Source organism: Mercenaria mercenaria, chromosome 4 (assembly GCF_021730395.1).
Source record: "Mercenaria mercenaria strain notata chromosome 4, MADL_Memer_1, whole genome shotgun sequence".
Taxonomy (NCBI): Eukaryota; Metazoa; Mollusca; class Bivalvia; order Venerida; family Veneridae; genus Mercenaria; species Mercenaria mercenaria.
In genome coordinates this window covers 55,173,866-55,192,417 of record NC_069364.1, presented here as the reverse complement: position 1 = coordinate 55,192,417, position 18,552 = coordinate 55,173,866, and the positions used below count along the sequence as shown (strand labels likewise).

The 18,552-nt window shown below is 34.1% G+C and overlaps 1 protein-coding gene across 12 annotated transcripts in view; it reads right to left on the bottom strand.

Moving 5' to 3' along the window:
- LOC123551778 (synaptotagmin-1-like) overlaps positions 1 to 18,552 on the bottom strand; it is a 111,132-nt gene that overhangs the window by 13,204 nt on the left and 79,376 nt on the right. For 11 of the 12 annotated variants that reach the window (XM_053541324.1, XM_053541319.1, XM_053541325.1 and 8 more), the window contains 6 exons: positions 13,746 to 13,927; positions 12,542 to 12,667; positions 11,230 to 11,397; positions 5,339 to 5,509; positions 4,204 to 4,321; positions 921 to 1,054 (listed from right to left, as the gene is read on the bottom strand). In XM_053541324.1, coding sequence (XP_053397299.1) covers positions 921 to 1,054; positions 4,204 to 4,321; positions 5,339 to 5,509; positions 11,230 to 11,397; positions 12,542 to 12,667; positions 13,746 to 13,927 — 899 coding nt within the window. Of the gene's footprint in view, positions 1 to 920; positions 1,055 to 1,656; positions 1,791 to 4,203; positions 4,322 to 5,338; positions 5,510 to 11,229; positions 11,398 to 12,541; positions 12,668 to 13,745; positions 13,928 to 18,552 lie in introns of all 12 variants that reach the window. The other variant, XM_053541320.1, reaches the window with a different exon arrangement.

The window sequence follows — 18,552 nt, the reverse complement described above, 5'->3', positions numbered from 1 at the left end:
TGTAACACTATGAATGGTAGAGTTACACGTTTGTAAATTTTAGAACACAGATTAAAGACATTCTATTAAAACAATGATATTACTGGTTGTATCATCTAAACACAGGATTCTTTTGAAAGACGAAAAGGCAAAACACTACTGAATTTAAAGTATTAGTTGGAATCACTTTGTCAGGACCTTATACTGGGTTGTTTGTTTGTTTGTTTTGGGTTTAAAGCCGTTTTTCAACAGTATTTCAATCATGTAACGGTGGGCAGTTAACCTAACCAGTGTTCCTGGATTCTGTACCAGTACAAACCTGTTCTCCGCAAGTAACTGCCAACTTCCCCACATGAATCAGAGGTGGAGGACTAATGATTTCAGACACAATATCGTTTATCAAATAGTCATAAAGAATGCACGCCCCGCCCAAGGATCGAACATGAGCCCGCGATCCGAAGACCAACGCTCTACCTACTGAGCTAAGCGGGCAGGCTCTTATACTGGGTTGTATAGTCTAGCTGTCAAGGAAACAAAATCCGACTCATAAACTAGACAATCTGCCAGAATGATTAGAAATGAACTAGTTACAGAAAGTTTCTATGCTGTCAATGGTTATATAGATAATGTAACTGTGTCAACATTGAAACAGGCAACTATAAATCTAATTTACAAACTGCAGTGTAAGTTAAGTATTGATCCACCTCAAAACAGCCTTCAAAATTCTACTAGTAACTACTAGTATTCAGTATTCTTGCAAATTACTGTAAGTTTAGAAGCAACAAAAACATGTTAGTTTGAAAGATGTTATTTTTATAAGAAATAATTCATAAATTGCCTGTATCTTCTGAATAAGCATAGAGACTCTACAGTGCACACAACACAACATCTACATGTGAACATTGGGGGTAACTGTCTATGTTATTATACTTCTATAATACCTGGATCTGTTCAAACGGAACTTCAAACGTAAAGGACTCGTTATAATACGGGTTCAGAGTACACTTTTTAATGGTAGTTTTCTTCTTCTTAACCCTTTTCCCATTTTGCATCAACGATATTTTAACATAGGGATCTGGTAAAAAAAGTAGAGTAGAATCAAGATAAAAAGTTTAACAAGGTAGCATAAATACTGGGCAATAAACCCTCTGAAAAAAAAGAAGCAAAAAATGCATGCAAAGAAAACAGAAATAAAGAATCTGGTCACTTCTGTTGTTTTTTTTTGTAACTGGTACTGATGTAACTGATTGTTAGTTTTTGTAACTGGTACTGAATTTTTGTTTTCGTAACCAGTACCGATTTTTGTTTTTGTAACTGGTACTTTTTAATTTTTGTAATGGGAATTCTTTTTTTGTTACTGCAACAGTCTTCTGTTTTGAAACTGGTACCGATTTTTAATTTTGTAACTGGTGTTGTTTTTTCTCTATAACATTTTTAAGTAACAAAGATATGCTTCTGAAGAATAAATATTTGCATTTAGTTATCAAAACATATGACCTGCTTCTTTATTTAAACCCGCATATGTGCCCATCATGTGGAAGATATAAAAAATAAAATCTTCCCATGAAAAATAAACAATCAAGAATAAAAAATAAATTTAAACAACAAAAGAAATAATGAAAAATGATGCGGAAAAAAAGAAAAGAACTCATATACTTGTGTGTGTTTAAAAAATACCTGAATTTGTTCAAAGGGAACTTCAAACGTAAAAGACTCATTGAAGTAAGGGTTGAGAGTGCGTTTCTTAATAGTAGTTTTCTTTTTCTTGAGGCGCTTATTCCCTTGATACAGCGCTATTTTCACGTATGGATCTGAATACACGATAATACATGATGAATGAAACAATCGGTAGAATTTCTGATGCAAAAACACCCTTATCAAATCACAAATGCAAGTTGTTTTTGCACCAAAGTTGATAATTTATTGGTTCACAAATACGGATGTTCTTATTCTAAATTTTCAGAGCTTCATCGAGAACAAGTCAATAAATGCTTACTCAAGTAGGACATGAACGGCCGTGTTAGATATGATAGTGATGATCAATCAAACTGTATATACAAAACACAGTAATTTATGGAATGTAATCGTGAGGTTATGTCTAAAATGCACACTTTGCAAACACTGTGTAATAGTGAAATATATAAAACTACATTTTTGTTATTATAATATACACATGACTGTGAGTTGAAACTCTACCGGTACATTGTTCAAGGCAAAATGCTAGTTTTTCGTCCAAACTACATGTATGTGAACCTGTGTTCAGTGTATTCTGTAAGAACTCTTCATTCATATTAAATGCAATGTACATATCTCAATACTAGTAAATTCTGCATCCATGTTGTACATATGAGCCGTGCCATGAGAAAACCAACATAGTGGGTGTGCGACCAGCATGGATCTAGACCAGCCTGCGCATCCGCGCAGTCTGGTCAGGATCCATGCTGTTCGCTAACAGTTTCTCCAATTCCAATAGGCTTTAAAAGCGAACAGCATGGAGCCTGACCAGACTGCGCGGATGCGCAGGTTGGTCTGGATCCATGCTGGTCGCAAAGCCACTATGTTGGTTTTCTCATGGCACGGCTCATATATCAATAATAATTACAGTAATTCTGCATCCATGTTGTACATATATTAATAATAATTACGGTAATTCTGCATCCATGTTGTACATATATCAATAATAATTACAGTAATTCTGCATCCATGTTGTACATATATCAATAATAATTACAATAATTCTGCATCCATGTTGTACATATATCAATAATAATTATGGTAATTCTGCATCCATGTTGTACATATTAATAATAATTACAATAATTCTGCATCCATGTTGTACATATATCAATAATAATTACGGTAATTCTGCATCCATGTTGTACATATATCAATAATAATTACGTAATTCTGCATCCATGTTGTACATATTAATAATAATTACGGTAATTCTGCATCCATGTTGTACATATATCAATAATAATTACGGTAATTCTGCATCCATGTTGTACATATTAATAATAATTACGATAATTCTGCATCCATGTTGTACATATATCAATAATAATTACGGTAATTCTGCATCCATGTTGTACATATATCAATAATAATTACGGTAATTCTGCATCCATGTTGTACATATATAAATAATAATTACGGTAATTCTGCATCCATGTTGTACATATTAATAATAATTACGGTAATTCTGCATCCATGTTGTACATATATCAATAATAATTACGGTAATTCTGCATCCATGTTGTACATATATCAATAATAATTACGGTAATTCTGCATCCATGTTGTACATATATAAATAATAATTACGGTAATTCTGCATCCATGTTGTATATATATCAATAATAATTATAATGGTAATTTTGCATCCATGTCATACATATCTCAATTATGTTACAAAATGCATATATTATGTCACAATAATATTTAATTTTGCATCCGTGTTATACATATCTAAATAATAATTAATTCTGCATCCATTTGTACATATCTCAACAGTAATCAATTTTGCACCCATATCTTAATACTACTTAACACATCAGAACTCATAATATCCTAAAATAAATCTGAATCAAGTTTTTCTGAAATAAAAGCATTGCTATATTATATGTTTGCATAATTTAAAAAGCTTTTTCAACAGTTTCAGATTTTTTTAATATATATTTGTTATTGTTAACGTTTGTCAAGAATTTATTAATCTTTATAAAAATCCATTTTCAGTTATTTCATGTTATACTGAACAAACTTACTGAGACTGGAAGTCGTAAATTCATTTCCATTAATTCTAATTAATTGTTTATCTAAAAAGAATATACTGAAGTAACTGGGTGGCCGCAGAAACCCTAAGTAAAATTCCCTGATAATTCTGTGACTGAAATGTGGTTTTCTCCCATACAGCTCATCAGTATAGCTGTATACATATAGCCTTACCTCCATCACAATTAAACCAAGTGTTATATTTTTTGACATACAACATTTATTCATCGCTTTTTTTAGATTTCTATTTAAAGGTTTTCACTGAATTACTTTGATGATCAATTATAAAAAAAATTAGTATAAAAGAATGAAGCTGTTTAAAGATGACAGGGAGATAAACCACCAGCAGCCATTGATTCCCTGATTTTTTCAAAATGTTCAAATTCCCGGAATGGCCACCCTGAATTACAAACTAAATATTGCTTATTTAACAGACATGTAACATTAGAATACCTGACAATCCACCAACATCCATCTTCTTCAGATTTTTGGCTTCAAGAATGACAACGGTGAGTTTTCCGGCAGTCGGCACATATCTCAGTGAAAAACATATGTCACCAAGTTTGTTTTCCTACAAATAAAGTATGGTATATAAGTAAGAAGGATGCACAATTTATGATATACTGTTGCCAGAGTTATGGCCCTTGTGCATTTTGATGTGGGTAATGATAAGCAATAATTATTTCAAGTCTGAAGCAAATTCATGAAGTAATTACAGAGATAAAGAGAAAGTGCACAAAAACTATAACCAAGGTGTGGACATGGAATGCACGCAGAGGCCAGGTCATGTAGGATAGCTCTCCATATACTTCATGCAGCCTAGCTAAAAATCCCAACTTAAATGTCAGTGGCCTACAGCATTTATATAACTTCAATTTCATCTTATATTAACTGAAAACCATTAGCAAAATGGTCAGCATCTATGTAACAATGAACTTTGGTCTAGTGTCTCCATTACCCATAAATCTAATTCTTTCTCTCATTAAACCGTATGTGGAATTTTACACTTGCACTGTCTGTGAACTTTTGAAATGAACAAAAAAACTGACAAAGCTTTCAAGTGGGTTTTCTCATATTGCCATTTCTTTTACAATATCCTCTAATTAAAATGTATGTGATTTATCAGGTTCTTCTCGGAAAATTACTCTTTGCTCAGGTCAAACTGTTGTGTAATTAAAAGCTAGTATTAAATTTCCTGAACAGTAATGAGGTTATACAAATCAACCTTTATATTGCCAGACTGGTTGAAATTTGCAAGTTGTAATGTGGGCTGCAGCATTGGAGAGGTTAATTTTCTAAGGAACCAGTCTAGGTTTAAGGTGTTATGGTCACTTACGCATAGCCTGTAAATTTAAAGCTAATCTTTGACAACTGCGTCAGAGAGTCGACTCTTTGCCTCAATGGTGAGAGCACTGGACTAGCACCTGAGCAAACCCGGGTTCGAATCCCACCACAGGCAGTGCTTATGATGCTCTTTGACTTGTTATGCATTAACCATCATAAGATGGGGGCTCATCTGGGATACTTTTCAACTGTTTTCTAACTTACTATCAAGATATAAAATCTAAAAAAATGAAAGAAACAATACCTTTTCCTCATTTTCTGGGCTTGCCAGATCACGCCATTCTTCGAGGGTCTTTCCAAGGTCAACAGAGTTCAGTGGGACTTGCACCTGACCTATCTGGTCGTGCTTCGAGAAGCGGTCGAAATCGTAAACAGCAAAAGTCAATGTCTTAGATGCAACTTCTGCAAATGGAACCTGGAATTAAGTTACAGATTTTTTGTATTTTCTAAAGATTTATAGATTAAAAGTAACCAAAAACCCCAAATAAAAATAAATCACTCTTATTTACCAACATTTCAGCTTCTAAGGGTATTAAACATGTTAGGTGAAAATAAAGTCAAACTCCTGAGACATCAATGACATCCACAACAAATGACTTCTAAAATTCTGTTTAATTTTTCATATTTGCTATGTACTACTGATATATTCTGTTTTAAACACATTTTTACTAGTGCCATTATTTGAAAATTGCAATTACAAAGTATTTTGAACCAGTAATTAGGTATTCAGCTTAACAAGTCTAAGTGGTCACATGTATTAAGCGGCCACTTGCCTTACACGAACAGTTAGCTTACTTCTTAAATTGACTTAATGTTTTAATTTTATCTGCCTTAAGCAGTCACCTGTCTTCAGTAAGCAACAAGATTGTGTCACATTAGTAACTTGCTGCTTAAAACAGGTTTAACTGTACTACTATGATCCTGTTTAAAATTAAAATTTCAGATCAACAGGAACAGGGCAATGTCTCATCTTTAAGACATCTTCACTTTTTCAAATGAAAATGAGCCGTGCCATGAGAAAACCAACATAGTGGGTTTGCGACCAGCATGGATCCAGACCAGCCTGCGCATCCGCGCAGTCTGGTCAGGATCCATGCTGTTCGCTAACAGTTTCTCTAATAGCAATAGGCTTTGAAAGCGAACAGCATGGATCCTGACCAGACTGCGCGGATGCGCAGGCTGGTCTGGATCCATGCTAGTCGCAAACCCACTATGTTGGTTTTTGTCATGGCGCGGCTCAAATGAATTTTCATACAGCTGAAACTTTATACAGCATTAAAGAGAATTCCTATAGTTTTTTTCCTTTCATAGAATTTTTTTAAATTCACATATATGATAGGAAAATTTGTGCTGAAAACAATGAACAAATAAAAACAGTAGGTCACCAGGCTTGTTTTTGTGAAAAATTGTTTTGAACACACCCACTGTTGCTGAAACTGACAGCGATTTTTCAACATTTTCAAAATTTTCTGCTTTTTTATAAATACCAACTAAAATATACATCCAGGCAGCACAATACGGTTTTTTCTTTTTACAGATTTTATTATATACTTATTTGATATCATAGTCATATTTGTAATACTCTATCCTTACAATAATGGGTACAAATGAAAAACAATATTGTTTCATATTTACTTTTGTGAACTTTTTTCTATGAAAAATACCCATAGTGAAGATTATTTTTTTAAATTTTGAAAAAACTCTTTCATAGAATTTTTTCTTTTTCTCCTTGTGTATAGATAATTGTATTGTGAGCACAAAAATGGCTAAAAATGTATGGGTCACCAGGCTAAATTTTATGTTAAGACCGCTAGAATACAACACCTGTTCGGACGGAAATGGCGCGAACCTGGCCAAATTGATTACATGTATGTCTGCTAAAAGTTAAAAAAAAGTTTTAAAAATTCTTAATTCTTTCTATAATTGAATACTAAATAATCTGAAATGTGATATTGTCTTATCAGTACTAAGTCAATTATCTTACATTATATGAACAACACTGTCTTTGTACTAAAATGCGATGTGAAAACACAACCGCAAAAATAGCAAGATACCTGTCAGGCATGATACTTGTCAATACAACATAAACCAGTATCAACATTTGATTACTGATATAACTTATCAAAAATGTTATTTCATTCAAAATTCCTCATATTTAAGATTGTCTGTAACATGTTTCAACAAATGTTGACTTCAGTCCAGTTTTCCATAGAAAGTGTCGGCTGCGCAGAAAGATGCGCATAAAAAACTATAGGAATTCCCTTTAAATGGGCTTCAAATCTGTAACAGATTCCTCCGCAATGCAGATTTCATTTAAAAAACAGCACATTTATCAGACTTCCTGGAAAATATTAAAACAAAAACCTGAATACAAAGACAGCTGATTATATTAAGCATCTAATTCTCCGCGATCTCCCGTTTTTTGTGACATCTTGGGAATATGTGGTGAATTACGACTTTCGACAATATCAGCTAATTTGGTTATATCAAACATTAAGCCTTTTTGCGTGTTTACATTTTGTATTTGCAGGGTTTAGAGTTATGGTTTCTCCGAGTAATAATAATTTCAGCTAATTCTGTAAAAATATAATAGTTTATTTACATGAACAAACGAAAATATGCTAAAACAATGAGATATTTTTACAAGTCAATATTCCACAAATAATTAATAAATGAAATCAAAATGTGTGGGTGAAATTTTGTTAGAGTACTTAAAACCTAATGTAGAAAATATTAAGGTTAATAGCGGAAATAGAACTCAGTTTGTTCCAATCATTACTATGTCTCTAGGATCAACATATTTCTGTTTGTTTGTTTGTTTTGGGTTTAACACCATTTTTCAACAGTATTTCAGCTATGTAACGACAGGCAGTTAACCTAACCAGTGTTCCTGGATTCTGTACCAGTACACAGAGAACATACGCCTCGCCCAGGGCTCGAACACACAACTCCGTAGATCTGTGCTCTCCCTATTGAGCTACGCGGGTGGGCTTCAACATATTTGTACAACATTTACATGATATTTAAAGGTGTGTGACATTACAAATAGATACTGCCACTTTCCTCTCGTAATACGAAACTAACAGAAAAAAACAAAATATGCCACATAACCTTATTTTCTCTCAACTTGACACGGAAACCAAGAAAAAATGTCCAATTATAACAAATAAACCAGTTTGAGGCTTCATTAGTCTAACACACTGATCAGCTTGAGACTTTCCTCTAAAAAACTAGGTTAATAACAAATCAGTAAATTGCTCTCACATTTAAATAGTTGTTGCCATTTTTTTTCTTAATACCTTAAAAGTATAATGTCAGAAAAGAAAAAGGTAATAGCTATACATATAACACAGAAGTTTATGAAATCTAACGGGAGTGTTTTATAAAACATGTGCCACCATGAGGGCCTGTTCAATTTTCAGTCCAGAATAACTATGACTCAAACCATGGACAAAATGACCCCTAGAACAGTACAACCTACTGGCCACAGGAAATCAACCTAAAAAGTTTGTGGATTGTAAGCCAAAGTGTTTTCTAATCATTTAACTGAAACTGTTTTTTGGTCTTGACCTTCACCTTGATCTATTAGCCATTAAAACAACAGGGGTCATTAACTGACCACTGACAACATTATTGGAAGTTTGACAACTGTAGGTCAAAACATTTTTAACTAACTAAGCAGAAGCCATTTTTTCGTGTTATGGTCACAGTGACCTTGATCTATCTACTGATCCCCAAAACAACAGGGATCACACTGACAACTGGTAATCATCAGGTGAAGTCTGACAGCTGTTGGCCATAACTTCTAAACTTATTGCACAGAATCAAGGTCAGTGTGACCTTGATCTTTGACCTACTGCTCTCCAAAATAAAAGGCGATCTACTGACAACAAACAATCATCCTATGACGTTTCACTATTGCCAGATCAAGTGTTCCCTTAGTTATTGAATGGAAACCTAATGGTCTACCAACAGAACGACAATGAGCAAAACAATATACCAACTCTTCTTCCATGGACCACATTACTACAATCCCATTACAATTAACATGTGATATAAACATCTTCATATACAAAACTAGTCCAGGCAGTGAACAGGAGATCTATTAATATACAAACAAGATGTTTGAAATCTTATGCTTATCTACACACCTTTCTTCTGCTGCAAAATTCATATATTTTAACACGTAGACCATTCCTGTCTGAATTATCACAGAAATATCTGTCAGTTACAGAACAGTCAACAAAAACATTAAAATGACAATGTCATCTGATACAATAATACAGTAATTTGAGACTAAAAGAATATTGTAATGTGGGAGTGAATCACTTTTAGCTGGCTATTTAACAAAATTATCTCTATAAAGATCTATCTGCAGTTCAAAATAGAAACTAATTTTCCTGTTTACCCTGCATTTCCTAGAACAGGCTCTATAACTGTGTCAGCATAGCAAGGCCGCAAATGATGGCTGCATGAGAAAATCCAACAAGAGCACCGCCTTGCGGGTGCTGACGCTCATCTGATTTTTTTTGTGTGATAGAAATATTGTCCTACCCGTGATTTTCTAAGTCTAAAAAGGGCCATCATTCTTGCAAAAAGCAGGATAGAGTTATGTTTTTTGATGTACAGTGTCCACTTATGATGGTGAAAAACTGTTGAAAGTTTTAAAGCAATAGCTTTGATAGTTTATGAGAAAAGTTGACTTAAACATAATACTCAACCAAGAAAATGATTTTCTAAGTCCAAAAGGGGCAATAATTATTGCAAAAATCAGGATGGAGTTACGCTGCTTGCTGTACAGGGTCAGCTTATGATGGTGAACAAGTGTTGCAAGTTTCAAAGCAATAGCTTTGATAGTTTAAGAGAAAAAGTTGACCTAAACATAAAACTTAACCAAGAAATCTGATATTTTCTAAGTCCAAAAGGGGCCATAAATCTTGCAAAAAGCAGGATGGAGTTATGTTTCTTGCTGTACAGGGTCAACTTATGATGGTGAACAAGTGCTGCAAGTTTTAAAGCAATAGCTTTGATAGTTTAGGATAAAAGCTGACCTAAACATAAAACTTAACCAAGAAAACTGATTTTCTAAGTCCAAAAGGGGCAATAAATCTTGCAAAAAGCAAGATGGAGTTATGTTTCTTGCTGTACAGGGTCAGCTTATGATGGTGAACAAGTATTCCAAGTTTCAAAGCAATAGCTTTGACAGTTTGGGAGAAAAGTTGACCTAAACATAAAACTTAACCAAGAAATCTGATATTTTCTAAGTACAAAAGGGGCCATAAATCTTGCAAAAAGCAAGATGGAGTTATGTTTCTTGCTATACAGGGTCAGCTTATGATGGTGAACAAGTATTCCAAGTTTCAAAGCAATAGCTTTGATAGTTTAGGAGAAAAGCTGACCTAAACATAAAACTTAACCAGGCAACGCCGACGCAGACGCCGACGCCGACGCCGACGCCGACAACCGCTCAAGTGATGACAATAACTCATCATTTTTTTTCAAAAAATCAGATGAGCTAAAAACTAACTGATCCTTGAAGAACAACTTAGTATCAGTGTTCTCATTAGTTTTTTGGGTTTTTTTGTTTTTCATGCTAAAATCCTATTGCTAGAATTATTTTTGCTAGCAGTATTTAAATAGGCAAGCAATATTCTAAATGGTAAATTTTCTTCAAATAGTTAATCTGTTTGTTTGTTTGAATGACTTTAAGTCACAGCTACACTATCTGTTATTTTACGGCAATATTCCACTGTTAAAGTGGAAGGAAGATCCAAGGTGTTGCTTCTAGCATTATTTCAGGCACAGACAGGCTTTGTTCTTAAGTACACAATCTTAGCATTTTTTGGAGATTAATAAAACTCAGACTGAGACGGATATCTGTGTAGAACCACCGTCCTTATATGATGACCCAATTTTGACTACACCCCACAGTGATGAGGAGCAACAGGTCTGAAGCCAACAACCTCAGTCTTCTGTCCATGGAGACCATTCCAATGGTTTATCAATTCAATAGCTTTTGTCTGACTTTCACTTTCTTTGACTCTAACACACAGTATCACAACAAAAAACATTGCCATGACGGTAACAGAGATGACGGCCAAACTGTAACACGAAGTAGAGCAACCCTCTTCTTACCTTAAATACAAATGTTTCATTGAATACTGGATTCAATGTTTTTCGGTGGACTTTGGTCTCAAACTTCTTCTTCTTGTCTGGGAGAAGGTAGACTTTAACATATGGATCTGATGTGCCGGACATGTCCATTCCTGGTAAATCTGCTGCTTGAATTACACCAACTGCCAACTGTAAAAACAACGAATCAGTGTTTAGTTTTCTATTCTGGTTAATAAAATAACCTGAAATTCTTAAGTTAGGACAGGGGCATAATTTTGACAAAATTAACGCTAGAGTTATATACCTTGTCTCATGATGCCAAAGATATTGAAGTTTGAAAGCATTTGGCTTAATAGTTTTTGAAAACCTTACATGACAGGAACGAGGACAAATTTTCTCTTTGTTCTATCATTGCTAAATTAGCATTTACTGTAATGAAACTTTGCATGAATATGTATTTTTCAGCTATAGACAGCACATCAAAAATTCATCAGTACAAAATTGCCATAAACAAAGTTAGGCAAAACTGAATATTTGTCTTTCCTATGTCTAAGTTTTTGTCTTAACATATGCCCATGAATATGCAGGCCCTGGATATCTAAATATCACAGTTTCCATGCAAAATATATAAACTATTAAAGACTAAATAATGAGGAAAAGTTCACTGACTTCAGTGTTACACATATGTTACAAAGATAGCTGACAAGGTAGATCAATATCGTGGCAAACAGATCTTGGAGAATAATAACTGTATGTACCAGTGCAAAAGCATCTGAGCAAACACAATATGAATCGAAGGCAGGCTAAATGAACAACATTATTAGAAGAAGTCTTTAATTGGCCATAAATGTGATTAATATTACCAAGTATTGTCAAAATGTGCTATGGTAAATAACCTTATCTGTGATCAAAATGATGGGAGCAGGCTTCTTTCAATCTCATTTTTAACTGATGTGTGGTTAAAAATAAATAAAACTGTATAACTAGCATTTTTACAGGTATTGTTGGGAACAAAATTTATGTGAACTAGTTATTTGTCACTGTATTATTCAGTCACATTGATCTCTTTTCATAATTTGACTTTGTGTTAACTTTTACTGGTAAAGTGAATAATACTCAGCGTTGGTCGATCAACCAAGGGAATGATTGTACAAGCCACACAAGTGTCAAAACTGTGTCTCCCCACTTGACATGACTACAGTTTCTCCAGGAACAGACACCATAGTAATTTTAATCAACTTTAAATATTCTTCATCATCAAGCTTGAAGAGCTTCCAATATGTCCCAAATCTTAAAACATTTCTTGTGAGTACAAATGTCTTTTTTTAGTTACCTCCCCTTTCTGGAAATCGAAGTCGACAGAGAACTGCAGTTTTCCAAGTTTCACTTCTGATTTTGTACTTTCAGCATCTTCATTGTCCTCCATGTTTACTTCAAGTTCCTCCAAGTCTGGCTGCACCTACAATACAAACATCATTGTCATATAACTTTCTGTTCTATCAAAAACTGAAGACAATCCACAGAGGGTCAGCAACATGCCTGGACAAAACTTTGCAAAAGAATAAGAACATTGGGTCAGCACAAAATAAGCTCAGCACATTATTTTACAGCACCTTTTTGGTTTAATGACGTAATACATTTTTAAACTTATATGAGTTTGTTTGCAATTACCTTATTTTTTGGCATCTCAATTTTAGTATAAGGCTATTTCAATATGACCTTTATTTTTCTTTGGCATGGGAAATTGATAAAATAATCACAAAAAAAGCAAATGTGAAAAGACCCAGCTTATAAAACACTGCTGTAATTGTATTTAAGCAGAAATTAGGTCTTTTTATTTCTTTTTTTCACAGAGAGAATCTATTTAACTAAGTGCTGTACTTTCTTTCAGTTTATTTATAGCTAGAAGATGAAAATTCACAAGTTGAAGTGTTGTTTATTTCCCTATTTTAAGTAATAGAATGTCTGGCTTCACCATTCTGGTTGTAATCTTCATTATCATGGCAGAACTGATGTGTGACCAATTTAATCACCAATCTAATTAATTTAATTAATGTAGCAAGAAAGAGCACTGGCCAGTTCTGTTCATGGTTAAACTAAAAATGGTATGACATTTTAACGTTACTTTATTAAGAAAATTCATAGCAGACAGGGTGTGACAGAGTACGTTCACAAGATGTAATGAAACATGCAACACCAAATTAAAACCTACAAGGAATTTATATCCGCCACCAAAGAGGTTGTTTTACAAAAGAGGGGACTTTATTTTGAAAGATATTTAATTCCCAGATATACACAAGTTATGTATAATAGGACTGTATGTTGCTCCTATTTTGTACCAAATCAAGAGGAAACACTATGCTCTATACTTCAATAGTCAGTAATATAACTAGTGTGTTCTGTGTTCTGTACCATTATTGACCTATGGAACAAATGGGAATCAAACATGTGAACTCTCATTTAGTTGTCTAGTGCTCTTACTTCCAGACAGGCTTGAATGTAACAAGAACCACCATTATTTGTATTATGCACCATACCTTTTCTTTCATGGAATGTCCAAGAATTTTCACATCTTCCAGTCCCACAATGCCTTTGAGTCCTTTTTTGCCATCTTTCTTCTTGCGTTTTTTGCAACAACATCGTTTGCATATACAATATGTGCAGCAAAGCAGAATGAGAAGCGCGCCCGCACATATTGCAACCAACGCCCACACTGGCACTGAAAAACAAATTGACATTCATTAAAATAATCGTTTTTACCATGCATACGTCAGAAGTTGTTAACATATCCACAGATGCTGCTACACTTAATTACAAACTAGAAACAAATCTAACTGCATAATTGAGATAATTTTTACATAATTCTGATATCACACAGAAATGCATTAACTTCATTCTCACTATCTTTATATTATATAAGCTATAAGTGAAATAACATTTTTTTCCACTTTAATTACCCCGAGAATAAAGTGTAATTTTTGTGCAGATTTGGTCAATCTTGTACCCCGCTCAGTATCCAATCTTAATAACATGCTGTAACATTAATCAATAATCATTTATCTATCACTTTAGATAGAAGCTTATTTTCATCGACTTTAAAATTAAAGTCATTTAAATGTTACTTTGCGAAAAATTCAAAACTGATTTCCATTACTGCTAGTATAGTGTGGTTTAAAACTAATAAGATGTCCATTGTCAAAAATCATTTAGCATGTGCTGAGCATGAGTGACAAAGCATGCATGCTTTATAATACATGTGCAATATTTAACAAGAGCACCGCCTTGCGGGTGCTGACGCTCATCTGATTTTTTTTGTGTAATAGAAATATTGTCCTACCCATGATTTTCTAAGTCTAAAAAGGGCCATCATTCTTGCAAAAAGCAGGATAGAGTTATGTTTCTTGATGTACAGTGTCCACTTATGATGGTGAAAAACTGTTGCAAGTTTTAAAGCAATAGCTTTAATAGTTTATGAGAAAAGTTGACTTAAACATAATACTCAACCAAGAAAATGATTTTCTAAGTCCAAAAGGGGCAATAATTATTGCAAAAAGCAGGATGGAGTTATGTTGCTTGCTGTACAGGGTCAGCTTATGATGGTGAACAAGTGTTGCAAGTTTCAAAGCAATAGCTTTGATAGTTTAAGAGAAAAAGTTGACCTAAACATAAAACTTAACCAAGAAATCTGATATTTTCTAAGTCAAAAAGGGGCCATAAATCTTGCAAAAAGCAGGACGGAGTTATGTTTCTTGCTATACAGGGTCAACTTATGATGGTAAACAAGTGCTGCAAGTTTTAAAGCAATAGCTTTGATAGTTTAGGATAAAAGCTGACCTAAACATAAAACTTAACCAAGAAAACTGATTTTCTAAGTCCAAAAGGGGCAATAAATCTTGCAAAAAGCAAGATGGAGTTATGATTCTTGACGTACAGGGTCTGCTTATGATGGTGAACAAGTATTCCAAGTTTCAAAGCAATAGCTTTGATAGTTTAGGAGAAAAGTTGACCTAAACATAAAACTTAACCAAGAAATCTGATATTTTCTAAGTACAAAAGGGGCCATAAATCTTGCAAAAAGCAAGATGGAGTTATGTTTCTTGCTATACAGGGTCAGCTTATGATGGTGAACAAGTATTCCAAGTTTCAAAGCAATAGCTTTGATAGTTTAGGAGAAAAGCTGACCTAAACATAAAACTTAACCAGGCAACGCCGACGCAGACACCGACGCCGACGCCGACAACCGCTCAAGTGATGACAATAACTCATCATTTTTTTTCAAAAAATCAGATGAGCTAAAAATAGCTGCCATAGCTGCCAAAGGACAGCAACGTACACGCGGGCATTTTACAGCCTTGTCACTAAAGGAAGTTAATGTTGAACAATAGGTTTACAGAACCTTAACAATGCATGTCCTATCATCATAGGTTGTTTATTTTCTATCTATTCCTAACAAAAACTTAACCAAAAACTTGTGGTGAAGTTTCAATCCATTCCCAGAAGTGGTTTCTGAGATACCAACTTACTTAGTACAAAAAATAGCTAATCAAATGAAGACACTGGCGCTGATGAATTGGTGAGTGCAAATTAGCCTTACCTATTGTTTTAATAGTCAAGCTCACAAATGCTTTTAATGACTTGCTGTTGTGAGGGAATGTTTAAAGAAGAAATAGATTATTTTTCTTTCCTGTAAAGGAGCAAATAAACGAGTATCTTTAGTGTGAATAAAATCAGAAGATAGCGACTGTCCGCTTCAAATGAACACGAAAATCCCAAAGATAAGTGCATGTCCACTTTATGTTGATGATGTATACCAATATTCATTTAAACTGGACCGAAACTGCTGGAGCAGTTAAGCAGATAAGGTAAAGATGCAGCTGTAATATGACTCGGTCAAACAAAAGGGGCATAACTCAAAAAGTAAACTGGCCATAAAAGTCTAAACATAAGATGCATTTAAACTTCATGTTGATGATGTACATCAAGGAATTAAGCATTGCATGTGAAAGGTTACTTCCACAGTCTCATCAAAGCAAAATTAAGAGCCTAGAATTACGCCAGTAATATTAAATGTCAGAGCTCAGAATAACCCCATTAACAATAAATCATTTCAGATGGAATGTATAAAACCTGTCCATATTGACTGATATTTTACCTTTTGAATGCTCATTCATAAATACAGTTAATATTTCAGACTTCTAACAATATTTATGCTCAGGTCAGATAACTTGGGATGCCGCACCCACTAAAATAATGTCAGCATTCTAGTTTATGTCAGAACTGCAAAGTTACTAAATGAGAGAAAAAAACAACAAGAGGGTCATGATGACCCTGAATCGCTCACCTGAGTAATATGAGCCACATGTTTCAAACAGAAAACTGGCGCTAAAATATTAGAAAATAGGTCAGTAGGTCACATTCATCGCCACTGAAGGACAGTTTTAAAATTGGTGTGCAAAACTGTCCACGTCATCCAAATTTCAAGGCTGTATCTTAAAAAACAAGAAAGTAGTTCAGTAGGTCAAGGTCACAGTCAAGTGATCCCTAATCACTTGGGTCATCAGGTAATTATAATTAAACAGTCTAGCAATATAACCTGATAATTTTTAAGTATTTTTTTCCTATATAACTCATAATCATAACAAGTGACCCCCAGGGCTGGGCCTCTTTTCACCCCAGGGGCATAATTTGAACAAACTTGTTAGAGATCCGCCAGGCAATGTTATATACCAAATATCAAATGCCTAGGCCTTGAACTTTCAGACAAGAAGATCTTTAATTTATTTTCCTATATAAGTCTATGTTAAACTTGGTACCCCCAGTGCAGGGCCTCTTTTCACCCTAGGGACATAATTTGAACAAATTTGGTAGAGAAACACTAGGAAAGGCAACATACTTAATATCAAAAGCATAGGCCTTGCAGTTTCAGGCAAGAAGATTTTTAAAGTTTTTTTTTCCTATATAAGTCTATGTAAAACATGAGACGCCCCGGGGCAGGGCCTCTTTTCACCCCAGGGGCATAGTTTAAATAATTTTGGTAGAGGACCACAAGGCAATGCTACATACAAAATATCAAAGGCCTAGATCATGTGGTTTTAGACAAAAAGATTTTTAAAGTTTTTTACTATATAAGTCTATGTAAAACTTGTGACTCCCAGGGTGGGGCCTCTTTTCACCCCAGGGGCACAATTTGAACAATCTTGATAGTGGACCATAAGATGATGTCACATGCCAAATATCAAGGCTCTACGCCTTGCGGTTTTGGACAAGAAGATTTTTAAAGATTTAGCTTTCGGTTGCCATTGCAACCAGAGTTCTGCAAGGAATTAAATTATTTGAACAATTTTGAAAGGGGACCACCCAAGGATCATTCCTGTGAAGTTTGGTGTAATTCTGCCCAGTGGTTTTCAAGAAAATGATTTTTTTAGAAAATGTCGACGGACGCATGACTGACGACGGACATTGAGCGGTCACAGAAGCTTACTATAAGCCTTTGGCTCAGGTGAGCTAAAAAGGGAGATAATTTTAAAATTATTCAAGACAGTATTATTCTTCCTGCAAAAATCAACTTTTCTTCCACCTTTCGCCATTTTATCTGGAATGCCATTTAAAATTCCCATCAACAGTTAAAACTTATCATCTAAACAAAAAATATGGGGAAAAATGTACAAAATGGGATATAATTTTACAACTTTTCAAAAAAGAGTTATGGTTCTTTTGTTCTTTACTTCCTCTTATTACTTTTTACATCACAGCATTGTTTATCTCCAATAATTCCAGGTAATGGATTTTCAACAACTTGTCAAAGAGATGGCTTATCAGATGACCAATAAGTCTTTGATATTATATATTATAAACTGAAAAAAACATGCATAATCCACAAAATTATGCCACTGTTTTGAGACATTTGTTCTTTATTTTACAAGACTGTTCTACCAGTATGCATGGCCGCTATCTGTATTGTTATATACGTTTGAGTTTGATTATTACGTTTATATAATTTTGCATTTAAAATAGTTATTTATTTAATGATCTGGTTGCTATTGGTTTTCAAAAAGAATTTATCTAACAAACCTAACGCCTACTCTCTAAACTAGTTTTATTCTGAGCGTCTCTGGAGACAAAAAATGACAATATCTAACCATTTTTTCTTCATGTGGGCATAATGACTTTACATTGCTTTGATGACAGCAATCAGTTCAATTGTGTGACTTTGTGTTATTTTGATAGAACAGTGAGGAAAACTATACTGCTGGGAACAATGAAATGTTCTATTTTTGGCAAGACTGAAGACAAATCTAGATTATAATTACCATTTGATGACACCAGTAGTTGGTGATAAAATCT